General features: G+C 31.5%; 1 protein-coding gene across 2 annotated transcripts; it reads left to right on the top strand.

Moving 5' to 3' along the window:
* Positions 1–16,264: 16,264 nt before the first annotated feature.
* On the top strand, positions 16,265–19,448 carry LOC109160210 (ADP,ATP carrier protein, mitochondrial). 2 transcript variants are annotated; one of them, XM_019308439.1, is made up of 4 exons: positions 16,265–16,376; positions 17,579–18,107; positions 18,183–18,557; positions 18,903–19,448. In XM_019308439.1, exons 2-4 carry the CDS (start codon positions 17,598–17,600, stop codon positions 19,197–19,199), a joined length of 1,182 nt encoding a protein of 393 aa, XP_019163984.1. In that variant the 5' UTR covers positions 16,265–16,376; positions 17,579–17,597; the 3' UTR covers positions 19,200–19,448. The 2 variants fall into 2 exon arrangements, with proteins under 2 accessions (XP_019163984.1, XP_019163985.1); XM_019308440.1 differs by lacking the exon at positions 16,265–16,376 and having other exon boundaries at positions 17,563–18,107.
* Positions 19,449–20,878: the final 1,430 nt, after the last annotated feature.

Genomic DNA, 20,878 nt, shown 5'->3' with positions numbered 1-20,878 from the left:
GCATGAATCACTTGATTAGACATTGCTTCCATGCAAATGTAAAATTGTAAATATCAGTTTTATTACGTTATAGGTTATGCTACTTGCTCCAATTATAAATTAATGATAAGTGTCGTATCATTATCTATCTGCAAATCTGATTCTACTATGAAGATGAATAGCCCATAATTGGGGACACAAATTACCTCAAATGATTTGGGGGAGTAGCACTACCATTAATTACATGTAGTTTTGGGATGGATCCTTAATGTAGCATTGTAGCAACATGGCCACATGCCCACATTTAAGGAAATGAATGAGTTGCCCGCATGGGCTTAACTCAATGGTTCAGTGGGCAGTATTTGGGAGAAGAGATCAAGGTTCGAATCTTGGTGGCGGCAGTGTGAAAATTATGTCCAAAGCGGGCAGATTCCTTGTGCGTACCGGTATTTGGCCCTGTCTGCTGAACCATATTGAGTCACTGTGATTTATATCCTGTTTTTGGGAGAAGGAAATGAATGAGTTGTATGCTTGAATTTTTTGGTATATAATAAATGAATATGTCTCAAGTCAAGATCATTCCTATTTCTTCTTTAAATGTCTAATGTACTTGGTTTGGTAGACAAATGTATTTAATATTATTGATGTTATAACTTCGATCATTATATCGTAGACTATTGAAAGGGTAATGCTCTTTGTTTTTTCAAATGTTTTGGCTTATTGTAGCAATAGAATAGACATATGTTCTTATGCAGTTGAGTTCCTCAACTTGGGTTACTATCTTAAATCTTTAAAAGTTGTATTATACCATTCATATTCAACTTCATATCATTTTGATATAACTATAGTTTCGCTGGATAATATATACTCAAATATGCGAAATTATTATTCAGTTTCATTTTAACATAACTACAGTTTCATTTCAATTCAATTGTAGTTTCATTTGATAATATAATAAAAATAATACATAAAACAGTGTCAGTTAGATATACTGTGTAATGTCATTTTCAGAGGTTGCTTCTTTAATTCAATTAGTATGCTTCTATGTATCCTTAAACTTTGCCAACTACTTTTTTTTTTTTGAATGCTACTAGCTCTATTACATTGTAGTATCTGTTCATATACTTTCTCAACCTACTGAAACACAAAGAGCTAATAACGCCTCCACTGAGGCTCGAACTTACAACCTTCCAAATGGAAGTCCAACCCGGGTACCATTGGACCACATAGTTATACTAATTGTAGGTGATACTATCTATTTTAAATTGTTGTGGTACGACAGGAATAATTTTTTTTTCTTTTGAAAGTACAGGAATAAAATTTTTATGAGCCAATAATGTTTTAATTTATGAATCGCTTAGTCATCAATGTAAAATGTATTTCCATATTTATGAGAATTTACATTTGATGAAGTCCAAATCCAACAATAAGCCCAGTAACAACGCAATGGCCCAATAAAGGGTTCTATCAATCGTTATACCGTGCACCAGGACGCACATAGCAATGTGCACTCCGTGCCTCTTGAAACGACGTCGTTTTGTTAAGTTGTGTGGGGAATTAATGCGACGAAAATATATGTGTATTCAGTTATAAAATTCTGCATTTTCAGGTATAAAATTATGTACATTCAAATCAGGGGATTTTTATCATTTTAAAAAAAAATTATGTGTTTTCAGGTATAAAATTATGTATTTTCTATTATATAATTCTGTACATTCGAAACATGAGGATTTTCAGTTATTAAAATTATGTGTTTTCAGGTGTAAAATTCTGTGTTTTCTATTATACAATTTTGTACATTCGAAACATGAATTTTTTTTTAAGGAGTTAACAGCAGACACGCGAAAAAAAAGTACAAAATGACGTCGTTAATAATTTGCCAGGTTCTATAATACCCAATTACTAAGGCTCAAGTTAAGAAAATCCAACAAGTTTTCAATTTGTACATTATTGTGTGGACCATATTTTGTATACTGTAAAATAATGTACATTCGATATAAAAATAATGTACTTTTAGTATATTAAAAATGTACATTATATTCAGGGAATGTACATTATTTGTATACTGAGTGTATATTATATTATATAATGTACATTCAGTACACAAATAATGTACATTTAGTATATTAAAAATGTACTTTTTATTAGTCACTGTGTGAACCATGGTCTACGCAATAATTTGCCCATTCAAACTTATTAGGCTTTACGCAAATTATGTAGTGGACTCGTGTCCACAATGCATTGTGGACAGGAGTCCAAAACGACGTCGTTTTTAGGGAAAACGCGTCATTTCAGTTTTTAAAAAAATAATTTGATTTTGTCTCGCCGTTAACGGCGTTATTCGTTTGTGCCATTATGAATGTACAGTTATGGGATTATGAATGTACAATTATAAAATTATGAATGTACAGTTATGGAATTATGAATGTAAGTTATAAAATTATGAACACAGAGCTCTGACATTATGAACATATAGTGATAAAATTATGAACATAGAGCTCTAAAATTGTGAACATCGAGCTTTGAAAATTATGATTTTACAGTTATTGAATTATGAATGTACAGTTACGGAATTATGAATGTACAATTATGCAATTATGAATGTACAATTATGCAATTATGAATGTACAGTTATGAAATTATGAACACAGAGCTCTGACATTATGAACTTACAATATGAACATATAGTGATAAAATTATGAACATAGAGCTCTAAAATTGTGAACATAGAGCTTCGAAAATTATGAAGTTACAGTTATTGAATTATGAATGTACAGTTACGGAATTATGAATGTACAGTTATGGAAGTATGAATGTACAGTTATAGAATTATGAACATAGAGCTCTGACATTATGAACTTACAATTATGAACATATAGTAATAAAATTATGAACATATATTCCTATAACAAAGCGGTCTGAAATTTAAAAAAAAAAAAAAAAAAAAAAAAAAAAAAGAAAATAACAGTGCCAGGCACTGTTACCCGTGTTCAGCATGCATAACGATTGTAGCATAACGATTGTAGGCTTTAAGAGTGGGCTAAGAGTTATGAGACTTTTTTTTTTTTTTTTTCCTGAATTGCAGTTCCAATAATTAAAGAAAACTCAAGAATATGTAAGGTTGTGTAACAGCCCTGAAGGATCAAACAAAGAAAGAAAATGGAGAGAAGGAGATTGCAGAAGAAAAGGGAAAGATTTGCATAGAAGAAAAAGGGAAGAAAGTTAGAGATAAAAGAGGATATAAAAATGACAATTCATATTCATTCAAAAGATCATCCCGCAGTCCTACAATACTGATCCCTATATTTTAGCCATCCAACAAAGTTCTGAATTAGTGGAAGGAATATCAAGAAAGGGATAACAGAAAAGATAACAATAAGAAAATTACACTACAAGAAAAATGTACAAAGACAACAGTTTTTAACAAAAGTGTTGTCTTTTGTTTAAAAGACAACAGTTTTGTCCAAAATCGTTGTCTTTGACGCAACACTTTTGTCAAAGACGATGGTTCTTACCTAACTGTTATTATAAGTGTGTTGTCTTTGTGCATTTTGTGAAAAAGACAACACCACAACGACAACGGTTTTTTAAAACCATTGTCGTTGGTGTGTTGTCTTTAAGCGCACTTGAATACACTACACTGCAAAGACAACGGTTTTTAAAAACTGTTGTCTTTGTGCGCTCTTTTTTAAAAATACAATGATTTTATTTAACCATTGACGTTGGTGTGTTGTCTTTAAGAACACTTGAATAAATAACACTACAAAGACAACAGTTTTTTAAAATTATTGTCTCTGCGCTTAAAAAAAAAAAAAAAAAAAACTATGATTTTATTTAACCGTTATTGTTGGTGTGTTGTCTTTAAGTGCACTTGAATACACAACACTACTAAGATAACAGTTTTTTAAAACTGTTGTCTTTGCTTGCTCTTTCTTTTAAAGGACAACGATTTTTTTTAATCGTTGTCGTTGGTGTGTTGTCTTTAAGCACACTTGAATACACAACACTACAAAGACAACGGTTTTTAAAACTGTTGTCTTTGCGTGCTCTTTTATTTTTTTTAAAGACAACGATTTTATTTAATAGTTGTCGTTGATGTGTTGTCTTTAAGCGCACTTAAATACGCAACACTATAAAGACAACAATTTGTAAAACCATTGCATTTGTGCGCTTTAAAAAAAAAAAAAAAGACAACGGTTTTATTTAACCGTTGTCGTTGGTGTGTTGTCTTTAAGCGAACTTCAATACACAACGATTTTTTATACCCGTTGTCTTGGTGTGGTTTTTTTTTTTTTTTTTTTTTTTGTTAATACAATAATTTTTTTACAAAAGTGTTGTCTTTTATGTAAGACAACGGTTTTATTTATCCGTTGTCATTTGTGTGTTATCTTTTACTGTACTTTGAATACACAACACTCAAAGACAACGATTTTTTAAATTCGTTGTCTTTGTGTGTTTTATTTTTTTTTAAGACGACGGTTTTATTTATTCGTTGTCGTTCGTGTGTTGTCATTTAATGCACTTTGAATACACAACGCTCAAAGACAACGGTTTTTTAAAACTATTATCTTTGTGCGTTCTATTTTTTTTTTAAAGGCGACGATTTTATTTAATTTATTCGTTGTCGTTTGTGTGTTGTCTTTTACTACACTTTGAATACACAACACTCAAAAGACAAATATTTTTTAAAATCGTTATCATTGTGAGTTTTTTTTTTTTTAAATAATGATTTTATTTATATGTTGTCTTTTTGTACGTTTTTTTTTTTTTTATAAAGGACACCGATTGTTTTTAAACAACACTTTGATAATTATATTTTTGAGTTAATTCTAGCAATGGTCCTCTGAATATTGTAATTTTTTAAAATTGGTCATCGACTTTTAATTTAGATGAATTAAACCCTTGACTATCAGAATCGTTCCACCATTAGTCCTTCTGTGGTTGTGCTGCTTCCAAAGATGTTCTGACTTTTTAAAACTCAACTGTGGAAGGAATTTGCCCTTCATTATCCTCCTCTATTCCTTCTATCGGAGTCAAGGATGGTTTGGGCTTACGCTTATGGTTATACTGCCACTTTCCTTTGTAATTGAAACATAGTCTTTGGCTCTTCAATCTATCCATCTCAGAGTTCCTCATATCCATTGTATTAGTAGCCCCTTCTTGCCCATGTGGTGGTAGCAATCTAGGAGTGCCATTAGGATTCATAGTTTGATTCTCTACTGAAATGGAAGCTCAAGAAAAAATTCCAGGGCCATCATCCCTTGTTCAAACTGCCTGGCAAGCCAAATAGCATCCTCCAAGGTTCTTGGTCTTGAGGTCCTAACAAAAAATCTAATGGCTTGTTTGAGCCAGCATATATAATTATTCAAGAAATATTCTTCAGTGAGGTGGGGATGTTCTTGTAGCATAAGTGCTTTCATTTCCTCATATTTATCAGTAAAGTATTCTACACTCCCTCCTTGTTTTAATGTTGTAAAATCATCCCCCATAGACACAGAGGAAGGAAGGGAAGATTTGTAGAGAAAAGGGGAAGAAAAGTTAGAGAGAAGAGAGGATGTAAAAATGACAACTCATATTCTTTCAAAAGATCATCTTGCAATCCTACAATACTAATCCCTATATTCTAGCCATCCAACAAACTCCTGAATTAGTGGAAGGGATATCATGAAAGGGATAACACAGAAGATTAACAATAAGAAAATTAACAAAAGGAAATTAACATGAAGTATTTATTAACACGATGTCGTTTTACTCCTAACAAATTCTTGGTTCATGACAGCAGGTTTTTGGTTAATTTGGTTTAGTCGTTTATAAGTTTGAGGCTTTAATTCTTGTGCTTCCAAGCATTTATTCATTGAGTGCGTAAAATTTTATGGACAAACTTGCAGAACTCGCATCAACACTAAAACATTATCAAATATTAAGTATGTCTAGAATTGCTTCCAATATATACATGATCATGAGAACAAGTTTTAGGAGAAAAACTAAGAACCAATCTTAGCTTTATATCTGGAAAAATTAGACAAATCAAATCAGATTTTATATAAAAAAAAAATGATGTGACATTTTTCATAATTATCACCACCTTTATTATGCAAACTTGAAAACTAAAATTTGCACTTCTCATAATTTTTCAAGAATGCACATTTAGTTGTTACGTAATGCATATTTAGTATTAACAAAATTCACATTTAATATTAAAACATTGCACTTGCAAAAATGCGAAAGTGCATTTCACTTAGAGATTTTAGAGTTATGATTGAGTTTTTAGTTTTATTTATTTTAGGGGTTCACTTTTTACTACTTATATAGGGTTTAACATTTACAATTTAGATTTAAAATTTAGTTTTTTCATTGATTTTATAAAATTGATCCAGGAATGCATATTTAGTTGTTACCGCATGCATATTTAAGTGTTCAAGTTTGCAAAGAGAAGTTGGCGATAAATACGAAAACACCACTATATATATTTTTTTTAATATGCTCTTATATGTCCAATTTTTATAAATATAAGGTTGAGATTGATTCTTTGTTTTCTCTTGGGATTTGTTCTCATGAGATCATACACCCATAATATTTTAAAATGTTCCTATATGAAAATTGACATTTAGACGATAAGCATTCTAAAAGTTGTGATATTGTGTTAGACGACACACAAATTTTTATTAAGAGTATGTATGTTAAGTCTTTGTTTGACACTATTTCAACTTTTTTTGGGCTGAAAATATTTGATAAAATAAAACATATACTTTGTCTTGTAAAGAATTATGAGTATTTAAAGAAAAATTGTCTAAAATTTTATATGATATTTTTGGCTAAATTTTTATGTCCTTGAAAGATGTTTGGTCACTGGTTCTCGAATGGGTATGATGAATATTTTGTTTGTGAACATAGACTGCAAATATGATTAATATTCGTTAGATTTTGGCCCCTTGTAAACCTTCTTGAAATCACGAATAGATGGTCCGGGTCCACCCAGTTCGCTCTGGGAGGCACAGAAGTTAGTTCAAAGGGAATCGTCACTTGGTGGAATCGAACTCGGGTTATTCCAAAATTCTCCTTCACAAAGAGAGCTCATTTGCCACTTGAGCTACCCTGTTGGGTTAAATTTTATTATTTTATGAGATAAAGGCAAACACAACTTTTTTTATTGTTTCTTCTTTGTTTTTCCATGTTTACATCCTTATACCCGTCAAAAGCCGCCAGTCCAAGAGCCAAACAATGAAAGGTACTCCGTATTTAGGTTCTAGTCTTCTAGAAATGTACATTACAATTTTTGATAGGTTAATTGTATATATATGTATAACCCATATTATTCGTGGACTCTACGTACTCAAGTATTCCACATTATTTGCTTAAATTCAAATATAATTTGATAGTAATAGTAAGTTATATATGTGATAGATTTGGTAAATTTAACTTTCACATTGATGAATTAGATATTAGTATTTTTTTCTTATTTAATTTAAATTTAAATTTTAATTATAAAAATATATATCACTGCTGAAAATTATATATGAAATTTCTGACCACCTGAAAGTGATCTTAAATCAAGTCTAAAGCAAAAAGTGGTCAGAAATAGCAACAAAGGTTTTTCTGAATACCAAAAGTGCTCAAAACAAGACTTTCGACTTAATTTAAGATCACTTTCGTGGTCAAAAATTTCATAATTTTCAACAAGTGTATATTAATTTAATATAGAGCCGGTTATGGTTTTGTTTTGTTGCTACGCCCCGAACATATAAAATGTTAGAATCGGGCATCTGCATGGTGTGCACATAATGTTTCCTATGTCCCAAATCACACCTTGAAAAGTCAATTTGTATATTTGAATTGACCATAATTAGTTGATGAGTTGTCAAATTTATACGATTAGATCTACCACTACAATTATACAATTAAAATTAAAACAGTGGCCATTCTTGAACCACATGTAGTATATTATTTTATTCAATTTATTTCATGTAATAGTTTAATACCAGGCCAATGATAAAATATTATAATTCTAAGATAATAATATAATAAAGGCTCTGTTTGGCAAATCTAGCTGAAAAATTATAAGCTAGGAGCTGAAACCTAAAAAGTTATATGTCCGGAGCTGAAAATTGAAGAGCTATTAAGCTAGTTGTTATGATGGAAAGTGTTTGGTAAATTTAACTTTTTGATAAGCTGATAAATGTAAAAACACTAAAAATGACATCTTCATAAAATTTAAATTAGTTTGTTTACATATTAAAATTTAACATTTTGTCTTTAAAAAATTAATATTTTGAAATAAAACTATTATCATAATCATGATTTAGCATCTCATAATAAAATAGCAATATTGTTGCAAATCTCATAATAATAATAATAATAATAATAATAATAATAATAATAATAATAATAATTGCGGTGAAAGTAGCGGATAAAGGAGAAGAGAAAACCAGTTTTAATTGGAAAATGTAAATTATGTTATTTGTTTAAAATAATAAGGATAAAGATAAAAAAAAAAAAAAAAAGTTAGGAAGCTAGGTGCTTATTTTGAAACACTGCCCCGTTCCAAAATAAGCTCTTATTTTAAGCTAGGAGCTTATTTTGGGAACATTACCAAACCAAGCTTATAACTTATTAGTAGCTTAAAATAAGTTATAAGCTTCTAAATAAGCTCTGCCAAACAGAGCAAAAGTTTTATTTACCCCCTTTTTTTTAACTAATGAATTGTTTATATATATATATATATATATATATATATATATATATATATATATATATATATATATATATATATATATAGAGAGAGAGAGAGAGAGAGAGAGAGAGAGAGGAAGGTTCAAGTGTGGAGGTGTCTTACGGTGCGGCGTCACCAATAGTTCATCAAATATACACCATCAACGCAATGTTTCGAAATACACCATGGTGGGTGGTGAGTTATATGGTGTAGTTTTTTTTTTTTTTTTTTTTTTGTTTTGTTTTGTTTTGTTTTTTTTTTTTGTTTTTTTTTTTTTTTTTGTGGGTCTGTTGTGTATTTTTTGGTGTTTTTTTTTTTTTTGTGCATTTCATTGTGGTGTGTTTCCCTTACACTGTTAGTGCACGTTGTTAACACTGTTGGTGTATTATGAAATTCCGCTGCACGGGAAGACCCCGCCACATTTGAACTTTATTATATATACTAGTTGTTTACGCGCATTGCGCGATTGGAATAATGCCCAATGTTTTTCTTAAATAAGTATTTTAAAGTATACCAAGACAAGATTATATTGAAATTGTTCATGCATAGATAATTGAATGTTGAATTTGCGTATTTAAATTGGTAATTCTAAATTTACAAATGCAAGATAATATAGTCAAGATTGATTATAATTGTCAATCAAATAATTGTATGGGTATGGTTGAAACCAAATACGGGACATAAGGGAGAGCAAATAAAAATTAAAGAATAAAATATATTAAATATATGCTAATATTGTTTGAGGAGATTCGGGCAGTAGGATTTGTGGTTAGAGTTCTATTAAGACTTTAATATTAGAATTAGATTAATGTTGTAGTTATAATTCTATATTAAACTTTAATATTAGAATAAGACTAACGGTGAATTAACGGTACTTAACAGAAAAGTTAACGGATCGAATAATCATATAATTAAGGATAAATTAGGGAATCTCAAGGAAAAATTAAAATCTGAACAATCTGAAGTCTGAACTATTCATTTGATTTAATAATTTGACGGTCATTTTTTCTACCCAATGTTTATAATTAAATAAATATTTGAAAGTATATCAGTGCAAGATTATAAATGAGAAGTTCAACATAAGTAATTTAATGTCTAATTTATTTATTTAAATATGTAATTCATAGTATATGAATACAATGTAATATAGGAGATTCATTATAATTGTTACTAAAAAAAATTTAAATAGTAACCAAGTATTTTTGTTGAAAAGGGTTCGAATATATTTAATGAATGCACATATATACAAGATCAATGAATGAATCAACGGTACCGGTCCTTTTGGTGTTTTGCTTCGTGTTTATTTAGTTCAACCATTATTGTTGAATAAATTATTATGGATAAAGAAATTCCTAATTTAAGGAATTTAGATGTAGTAAAAATTTAAAAATTTTAATTATAATGTAGCCCAAAGATATTGGACGATTGGAAAATATGATGTAACCCAAATATCAAAATGCTAAAGAAAGTGTTTTGGTTATTCAACAGTTTGAAGCAACAATTTGTTCCAAACCACTGAAAATACAAACATTGTAATTTACAATATTTTCACTTAGCATTTTTTAGAATGATTTCCTGAAAACACATCTATATTTTTTAAAAAAATTATTATTAAAACAATTATTATTATTATTATTATTATTATTATTATTATTATTATTATTATTATTATTATTATTATTATTATTATTATTATTATTATTATTATTATTTTATTAGAGTAAATATCCAAAATGGTCCCTCGACTATAGCTAAATTCACAAATTGATCCTCGACTTTCAATTTCAACCAATTAAGTCCTTAACTTTGTAATTTTAACACAATTTAGTCCTCTGTCTATTTGACCGTTTGTTGACTGTGATTTTTGAGGATATATATGTAATTTCATGGTCCATCATCGATTTTTTAAGGTTCCGGTTGCATTTTCATACCGCACTGTTACATTCGAATCCACTGCCGAAAGCAATCTACCAAATCCGGTCGCCTTTCTTCATCCTCCCTTTGGATTCAATGTAGTTGAGTTCGTACCAGAACGAAGAAGAAGACGTGTTTCCGAACCGGTGCAACGTCATCCTGGAGGTCTCCACGTGCTCCGGCGAGAGCTAAAGGTTCTTCTGGAGATCGTCGATTACGATCAACAAACGGTCAAATAGATGGAGGACCAAATCGTGTCAAAATTGCAAAGTTAAGGACTTAATTGGTTGAAATTGAAAGTTGAGGACCAATTTGTGAATTTAGCTATAGTCGAGGGACCATTTTGGGTATTTTCTCCTTTTTTTATTATATGTATACCTTAGCTCATTTTAAATGTTAATTTAAACAACCAATTTTTTTTTAAATATCTTTTTACCAACCGTTGATATAATTCGCTGGTCAAATTCGCTAATATAATCCGCTAATGCTAACCGCTAACTGCTGATTGTCAAACAAGGACATTGCGATGTAGTTTCTCACTTCAATTTGTTGTGTGATTTGAATACTCTCTTTGTCAACAAATCCCTTTAGTAGTTAATATGATTGGCTTTATTAATTTAAATTTTTTTAATTTTTTTCATGGTATTAATAAAATACTTGGTAAATAAATATATATCATTATTTTGTATTATAACTTTGATATTTAATTAAAAAATAGTGCACAAAAAAAGATAATAGACAATGTAGTGAATATAATCAATTGATGAATTTGAATGTAAAGAATTTTTACATTGGAGAAAAATAAAGACAATATAACTAATGAACTTATTTCTCTTAATTAATTTAATGATAATGAATAATTTTTTTTAATAAAGACATTGTAGGGACAATGTAGCGAATATAGTCGAATTTGAATTTTGAATGTAAAGAATTTTTATGTTGGAGAAAAATAAAGACAATATAATTAATGAAATTATTTATCTTATTTAATTTATTGACAATGAATAAATTTTTTTTAATAAAGGCATTGTAGACACATAATTCTAAATTAAAGAAATGCATATGTATTATTTTTTGTTATAGCTACTAAATTATTATTTAATTTAATAAGAGTAAAATAGAGTACTAATTGTGCCAACTTTGATTGGGATGTGGTTCGAACCTAAAACCTTATTAAAATCAATGAGTAAGTTAACGGTGAACTAACGGAAAAGATAATATTTAACGGAAAAGTTAACGGATAATCATATTCATTAAGGATAAATTAGGAAATCTCAAGGAAAAATTAATCAATTTGAGCCATTCATTTGATTAAAAAATTTGACCGCCACTTTTTCTACCCATTATAGGCCTAACTCTCTTGGACTCTTATTAGTATAGTAGATACTGCACCTACAAGAATAAAGACTTTCGGCTGGGCTTAGCCCAAAAATGTTCGTGGTTTTTACCGTTTTGATTTCCACATTAAATCCTTGTGTTATTGTTTATTGATTTGATGCAATCACCCTATTATCATTCATCTTTTCTTTATATATATATATATATATATATATATATATATATATATATATATATATATATATATATATATATAATTAGGTTCAAATGGGTTGATGTGCCTATGTGCGGTTGTGTGATGAGATGACAGCCATTGACTTTGATTAAATCAATGTCCAGGATTATCAAAAAAAATTTTAAAAAAAGGCGGTGGCAATTTGATAATTTTTGCATATAGGTCAAATTTAAGGTGCGTGGTTTTTTGTGCTTAAGGTGCGTGAGTTTTGTACTTAAGATGCGTGTGTTTTGTGCTTAAGGTGCATGAGTTTTGTGCTTAAGGTGCGTGGGTTGTGTACTTAATGTGAATAGTTGGTGAAACTTAAGGTGCGTGAGTGTTGTGCTTAAGGTGCGTGAGTTGTGTACTTAATGTGAGTAGTTGTTAAAATTTAAGATGCGTGGATTTCCTTTTTAAGGTGCGTTGTTTTCCTTCTTAAAATGCATGATTTGTATGCTTAAGGTGCGTCAGTTGTGTGAAACTTAAGGTGAACCATTTTAAAACCTTTGGTGCGTGGTTTGCGTTCTTAATGTGCTTTGTTGTGTTCTTACTTCTTAAGGTGCGTGATTTGTGTTCTTAAGTTGCGTAGTTTGTGTTCTTAAGATGTTTTGTTTGTGTGCTTAAGGTGCGTGATTTGTGTACTTAAGATGCGTCATTTTAATGCTTAATGTGCGTCCTTCGCAAAACCGCACGTGAACTCTTTCCCGCACCTGAACCCTTATATATATATATATATATATATATATATATATATATATATATATATATATATATATATATATATATATATATATATATATATATATATATATATATATATATATATATATATATATATATGGCAATTAAGGAGGCACTCACTTGGATGAAGACACATAGTTTCAATAACATTATTCTTGAATAAGACTGTTTGAATTTTTGTTCAGCTTTTAACTCTCGTCATTTGGATATTTCATATGTTGGTTTGGTAGTAAAGCAATGTCATAAGATTGCTAGTGACATCGGGAACGATTCAATTCGCCATGTCAACAGGTCAGCGAATCATTTAGCTCATGTTCTAGTGCGGGATTCTGATTCTTTGTCTGTCCTTGGTTCGTGGTTTTCTATGCCACCCACCTGTATCTCGTCTTTGGTTGATCTTTAATATATCATCTCCTTTCTCTCTCAAAACACACACACACACACACACACACACACACACACACACACACACACACACACACACACACACACACACATATATATATATATACTAGTATTTTATATGCGCGATGCACAAAAAATATATGCCCAATATTAAAATTTTAATTATATTAATTTTTTTTTAAAATAATAGTGTGTGCGTGTGTGTGTATATATATAATTGTATAATTTATTGAGCTAAGAATTATAGAAATGATAAATTACTAAATATAACTATGGTAACATTTTAATTATAACCCAAATCATTGAAGGATATAAGAAAAAATATTGTGTATACATTTACATGGTAATAATAATGTGGAAAGATAACAAGAGTTATAACGACAGTGATATTTTTTGCCAAAAAATTATGTAGTACAACTTTTATAGCATAAGGTACAAAAAATATTAACAGAAAAAAACGGACATAAACTAGGAGTATAACCTGGATTTAAACTTATTATGTTTTTAGATATGTGTGTAGAGTTTTTTTTTTTTTTTTTTTTTTTTTTTTGTGAGAATATGCTTCATAATTCCTCACTTTTCCCATACTACTTTTAGAGGTGTTTGGTTCAAGAAATTTCATATTATTCTTGGTTATGTTAAATTACCTTAACATATTCCATAGTAAATATTTTTAGAAAAGTGCACAATATCTCTTTGGTTGATATTCCAATAATATATTATTGACATATCTTTTTACTTTATTTTCTAATCATCAGATCTTTCAGTTGATGGTTTGAATTTGTCTACAGATTCTCACTTTGAGAGTGGTTCTCATATGAACCCGATTATATATACATTTCTGTCAATTTAACTATGTTATTTTAATATTCTCACGCATTTAAGTTAAATCTTAAACTATAAGCAAATACCAATTTTGGTCCCACGAGTATTAGCAAAATGACAGTTTTGGTCCACATGTTTAATTCCTATTAATTTTCATCAACGACTATTGTTTTAGTACCAATTTTCATCCACGACTATTGTTTTAGTACCAATTTTCATCCACGACTACTCTTTTACTGTCAAAATTCATCACGCAGGTCACCTCTTCGTTTAAGACATGCCGAAATATGAAATCATTAATGGTATTTTTGTCCTTTTCAAATTAAGATCTCATTTTGAGCTTGAATAAAGAGATTTAAGTCCTAAAATCTATCTCAATTTGCAGTTCTCCTCCTCAAATTAAGGTCGGATGAAAATGAGAACTACGAATTGAGATCGATCTTAGGGCTTAAATTCCTTTATTCATGCTCACATTTGAATCTTAAGTTGAAAAAGACGAAAATGCCTTTAATATTTTTTGATTCCGACATGTCTTAAATGGAGGGGTGACCGGCGTGATGAGTTTTGGTACTAAAATAATAGTCGTGAATGAAAATTAGTACTAAAATAATAGTCGTGGATGAAAATTGGTATAAATTAAACATGTGGACCAAAATCGTCATTTTGCTAATACTCGTAGGACCAAAATTGGTATTTGCTTCTTAAACTATTGTTCAATTACTTTAATGACATGTTATAACGGATACCTTGCTATTGAGTGATTATTATAATTACAATTTATAAAAGAGTGGGGCGTTGATGATGGATATATTATACATAACCCAAGCGTTTAAGTCCAATAGGCGTGACACGAATCTAAGGCAAAACATACAAACTAGGGCCAACCTTGAGGATCGGTCGTGTAGGGAGGTCGAGTCAGCTAAGTATGAGATTGGAAGATGTATTTGGGAGACATGAGGTTAACCAAAGACTACACAAGAAAATGGAGGTCGTGTTAGCTCACGGTCTTGGGGTTGGGCATGACACGGGCTCAAACACCGAGGTTAGCCACGATATGGGAAGCATAGGACATGAAGATGTTAGGCCGACGAGGATGTCTTATGTGATCGGTCAACGTGTCGATTAGGCGAAGACATTATTTTGGGAGTGCCCTATATAGTGAGGAATTGGTTAAAATGACTATTTTATTTTTGATAAAAAGGTAAAATATATTAAAACTTGTAAAAAACAATACAAAAAAAAAAAAAAAAAAAAAAACGGAGGCAAACCTCAAAATGTCATGTCTAGAGTAGTTTAAATAATGTGCTCATTGTCTTAGTAGGGACATCTTTTGTCCAATTACTACATTCATTGTAATACACAAACAATTCTACAAGAAATCTAAGAACAATCTTTGCCTTATTCTTCATTATTTCGTTAGTGTTTTTGTTTGTGTTTTTTTTTTGGGTGTAACCACGAGGTGGTTCGGATTTTTCCCTGTTCATTTAATGGTTCAAGTTCACTTAGATTAGTTCGCTCCGAGAGGTACATAAGCTAACCCAAGGGAAATCGTCACTTGTAAAAATTAAACCTGGGTTATTTCGTTAGTATTTATTAAATAAACATTCATTTTATTTTTAAATTTTGGTAACAAGAGAAATCATACAGGGCCTTTTAAATGAATGTTCATTTTATTTTTTAATTTTGATAACAAGGAAAATCATATCGCCTTTTAAATGAACTTTCATTTTATTTTTTAATTTTGGTAACAAGGGAAATTATATACTGAGTGATTCGCCTTTTAAATTTCATATTTATTTAAAATATAATATTTTATATCATACTATTTAAGTAGTAATCAAATCTTTTCAAAAAAAAAAAAGTAGTAATCAATTTTTTTTTTTGGGGGGAATAATCAAATTTAAATTATGTTCATGAACTATTTACTATCATCGTAATATATTGCGACTTTTCGAGTAGTTGAATGCCAATTGTTCTCCCCCGTTGACTCAAATTCATTATTCCAATATTCCCACCCTCCCCTTTTTGTGTTCATTAATCAACGGTCTCTAGCAACGGTGGTGTAGATTCAAAGCGTACGCCGCGAGACACTGAATCAAAAGTAGGTCGCATCAGTGCTCCACTATATATACTGTCTCTCAGCGGCCGCACAAAACCCTCCCATTTCCTCTCTACCGAACACTCCTCGTTCTTCTCTCCTCCATTACTCGATCTCTTCCTGAGGCGCCGTTCCAGGCGAGTTGAGCGCAGGTAACTCTCTCTTTCTCTCTCTCTCTACAACTCGCTCATTTATATGTCTTGAGTTTGATTTTGTGTGGTTCGTAGTGAGATTTGATCGCTGATTCGTTCGATGTTTCTGTCTCTTGTTCTCACTTCTCTCTGTTCATTTGATTTTCCTCTGCCTTTTTTATGTGATTTTTGGATTCCACGTTCTAGATCCACGAGTTTCCGGATTTGATTTACGAGTTTTCACTTAATTCTTATCATTAGTCTGGCTTTTGGTTTTACCTGCATAGATCTGAGTCTGAATCGGACTTGGTTCGTGTAGATCTGCGAATGAGTTTTTGAACTTTGACTCAGTGGATTTGTTGTTTGTATGTGTTAATGAATGTTGATCTGGAAGATCTCTTTTTGTAGGAGCGATCTCAGCCATACATGCATTCAAATTCTGTTGACCTCTTATATTTGTATATATTCTTATTATTATTGACTTGATTAGTTTCCCATCAAGTTGGGACATGAAGTTATCTTCTGGTTGGCTATGCTTTTCAATTGTAACTTTGTTTTTACCTTCTGTGTAGACACATGTCATTTTTTTATTGGAGAGTTGCTTCCCTGTTGATATTTGGCACCATAAAATACTCAACTTTATGTTGAATCGAGTGTTCAGGGGTTGCAACTCTAAAATTAGTGTCATATAAGTGACAAAAGTCTAGTCTTTACTTTTACTGTTTGATTAGATATTTAGATATACAGAGCAGAGGTATTCTACTTGCAGTAATATCCCTTTTTGAGCATGAACTAATACATAGGGTGGGGCAGTATATTTTGTGCCTTCATGTCCTTCATAAAGCTCAAACATTTTTTCTTTATTTATCCACCTTTCATGTTTTGCATCCACTGATTATAATATCACACTGGAAAGAGCAGTAGTTGCTTACTTGATGATCTATGCATGAAAAAAGTATTATAGAAATTTAAATTAACTTACAGCTTGAGATGGAAATTGATGCAGAATATATTTGAAATATTGTCTGTTTATCCATAATTTTGAATGGATTTGATGGTAACAAAAGTTTCAAATGAACCATCCTATGTGTTAAGAGAATATTGTGTTGTGGTTATGCTCTTTGTATTTGGGTTAGTATCCTTTTTCAATACGATTTTCTTGTCAATGATTAGTTCTTCTAAATAAAAAGTAACTAAGTGTCATTTTTTATTTTACTTTGCAGGAGATTGTTATAGAAAACAATGGCAGATATGCCACAGCACCCCACTGTTTTCCAGAAGGCAGCTAACCAGCTTCATCTGAGCTCAAGTCTTTACCAAGATGCCCAAGCTCGCTATGGGGGTTTACCAAGGCCTACTCAGTACTCTAGGCATTTTGCTTGTGGAAACTACAGCAATGCTGGGTTGAAATATCCTGTCACACAACAATGTCAAGCCACCATGGATCTGTCATCAATTACTGCAAATGCTTCACCAGTCTTTGTGCAAGCTCCGGCAGAGAAAGGATTTACAAGTTTTGCAATTGACTTTCTCATGGGTGGTGTTTCAGCAGCTGTCTCAAAGACTGCAGCTGCCCCTATTGAGCGTGTAAAACTCTTGATTCAAAACCAAGATGAGATGATTAAGGCTGGTAGGCTCTCTGAACCTTACAAGGGTATTGGTGACTGTTTCAGTCGAACCATCAAGGATGAAGGAATTGGTTCACTGTGGAGAGGAAATACTGCCAATGTTATTCGTTACTTCCCCACTCAGGTCCTCTATTTCTTCTCTGGAATCCAATATAAAACTTGATAATGTTTTACTAATGGATACTATGTGTTTTTGTAGGCCTTGAACTTTGCATTCAAGGATTACTTTAAGAGGCTCTTCAACTTCAAGAAGGACCGTGATGGCTACTGGAAATGGTTTGCTGGCAACCTTGCTTCAGGTGGTGCTGCTGGTGCTTCATCATTACTTTTTGTCTACTCATTGGACTATGCTCGAACACGTTTGGCTAATGATGCCAAGGCTGCAAAGAAGGGAGGAAGTGGAAGGCAGTTCAATGGTTTGATTGACGTCTACAGGAAGACTCTTGCCTCTGATGGTATTGCAGGACTTTACCGTGGATTCAATATCTCCTGTGTTGGAATTATTGTCTATCGTGGGCTGTACTTTGGATTATATGACTCTATTAAGCCAGTTGTCTTGACTGGAAACTTACAGGTTTGTGCTTTTCTGTTTTTATATCTTATTTAGTTTTTCAATTTCTGTTGCATTAGGTAATGGAAAACGATATTTGAAATCATTAGTTACAATTCATTTCTGTACTTTGTTTTTCTTAGTATGCCTGATTTATTGTCTACAAGATTAGATGTTTTTCTTTGTCTTAATATACTCCATGCTTTAGTGGTTTAGCATGTGCTAGTAATGCTAAAGTTTTGTTTTGTTATTGGCCAGTGCCTTTTGTGGACCTATTTTCTTTATTAGTTCAATTATTATTATCAAATATTGAATTTTATGTACTTATTATTCTCACACACTTGTCTCCTCCCAACTGCTCATTTTCAGGATAGTTTCTTTGCTAGCTTTGCTCTTGGTTGGCTCATTACAAACGGTGCTGGTCTTGCTTCTTACCCAATTGACACAGTCCGTAGAAGAATGATGATGACATCTGGTGAAGCTGTCAAGTATAAGAGCTCTTTTGATGCATTCTCTCAGATCCTCAAGAATGAAGGTCCTAAATCTCTGTTTAAGGGTGCTGGTGCCAACATCTTGCGTGCCGTTGCTGGTGCTGGTGTGTTGGCTGGGTACGACAAGCTTCAGGTGCTTGTTTTGGGAAAGAAGTATGGTTCTGGTGGGGCTTAAGGTCCAGAGACCCCCCTCACATATTGCTTTTAGCAGTGTTAGATGGTGATGAAAAACCGAGTTTCGATTCAAGAATTCACTCAGGCTAATGTTTTTGGCTTTGGAATAATTTGATTTTTTATTGGGGCTTGTACCCAAACATGAACGCACCCCTCCTTTAGAGGGTGCTTTGTTTTTGCAGACTTGAGAAAGGGAGAGTTCACATAATTATCGAATTTGGTTTCTATTTTATGATGGTTGATTTTAGCTCATGGCGATTTTCATTATCATATCTAAAGTTAATATATCTGCCAGTATATTTTAATATCTTTCGATGATGCTTTGTTTTTGAACTCGTTTGGTATAAGCTGGTTTTTGTTTTTTGTTCATATTCTAATACAGTGGAAGAAATGTTTTGTGCCTTTTTATGGGTATGCTAAATTACGCCCTACTGGAAACAATATTTCAGTGTGCTGAAATTTTGCAGGGAAGAAAAGATATATGTATGAAAAATGGTAAAAGGGGAAATGAGTATTCTTTTTAAAATAGAAAATTAGGTTAGTAAAAAAATTGAAAAGTTGAAATTGGAGAGTTTATTAAAATTATTTTTACAAATTGAAAAATGGAGGAGGATTGTTTTCCTTAGAAGAAAAAGAGAAGAAATTGAAAAATTCATTGAAGAATTTGAGAAAGATTTAGGCTAATTTAAAATTTAACAAAAATATGCGTGTGTATTTACCTAGTAAATAAAAATATGAGTGACCCCACTTGATTAAATATAGCTCCGATCTGGACATCTGGTGGTGGGAAAAGTAAAAGTGGGTGGCAATAGGAATACGGCGGTATAGGCTAAGGTGGTTCTCCGAAAGGCACAGAGGGCGCTCCATTCTTGAGAGTCTGTGAATGGCGTGTCACAAGGATCACGTACGCACCTGGTGGCAGCTCCTCCGGCTGGTGATCACCCTCCTACGCCCCACTTTGTTTGCCGGTTTGATGCAGGGCTATTGGCAACGACGGGTTCAGCCTGATTGTCTCACTCTGGTCTGTGCTATCAAACGCATAAGTTGTTTGGTTGGATGTAGTTGTAAATCTTGCAATTCAATTACAACATAATTATTTGGTCACCCGAATTACAGTGTGTTTGAGGGAATTGCAATTCTTTCATTTTGTTGAATTACAATTTATGCCATCCTCATATGAATTGCAATTCAATGGGAAAAGGAAAGAGAAGAGAAAAAGGAAGAAAATGGTTCTTTTTTTTTTTTTTTTTTTTTTTAATTTTTATTTTACTATTGATTATTATTAGTATTAGTATTACATAATAATGACATTTTAGTCTTTATACTTCTTCACTTCTCATCCCCTACTAATTCTATTTCTCCCTATAAAACGATGTAATTTAAATTCTTACTTCATTCACACATTTTTTTTCACCGAATTATCTGTTGAAAAAATATCATTAAAATGGCATTTTAAGTGGCTATTTTGTGGTACAATTATCAGTGGGGTCCACTTCCGATTTGGGTCGGGTCAAAGTGGATTCGGGTTCTTCGTAGTGAGACGAAGAGATCGATATATTGTACGCTCAAAATGGATAATGGGTGAATGAGATATTGATTCTCAAAGTAGACCCATTGAGTTGGAAAAATGAAGGGAAAAAGTGAGCTTTTGTCCCACATTGGTTTGGAAAGAGGATTTGA

The sequence above is a fragment of the Ipomoea nil genome, unplaced genomic scaffold (assembly GCF_001879475.1).
Source record: "Ipomoea nil cultivar Tokyo-kokei standard unplaced genomic scaffold, Asagao_1.1 scaffold2845, whole genome shotgun sequence".
Lineage (NCBI taxonomy): Eukaryota > Viridiplantae > Streptophyta > Magnoliopsida > Solanales > Convolvulaceae > Ipomoea > Ipomoea nil.
This window is presented reverse-complemented; position numbering and strand designations above follow the sequence as displayed.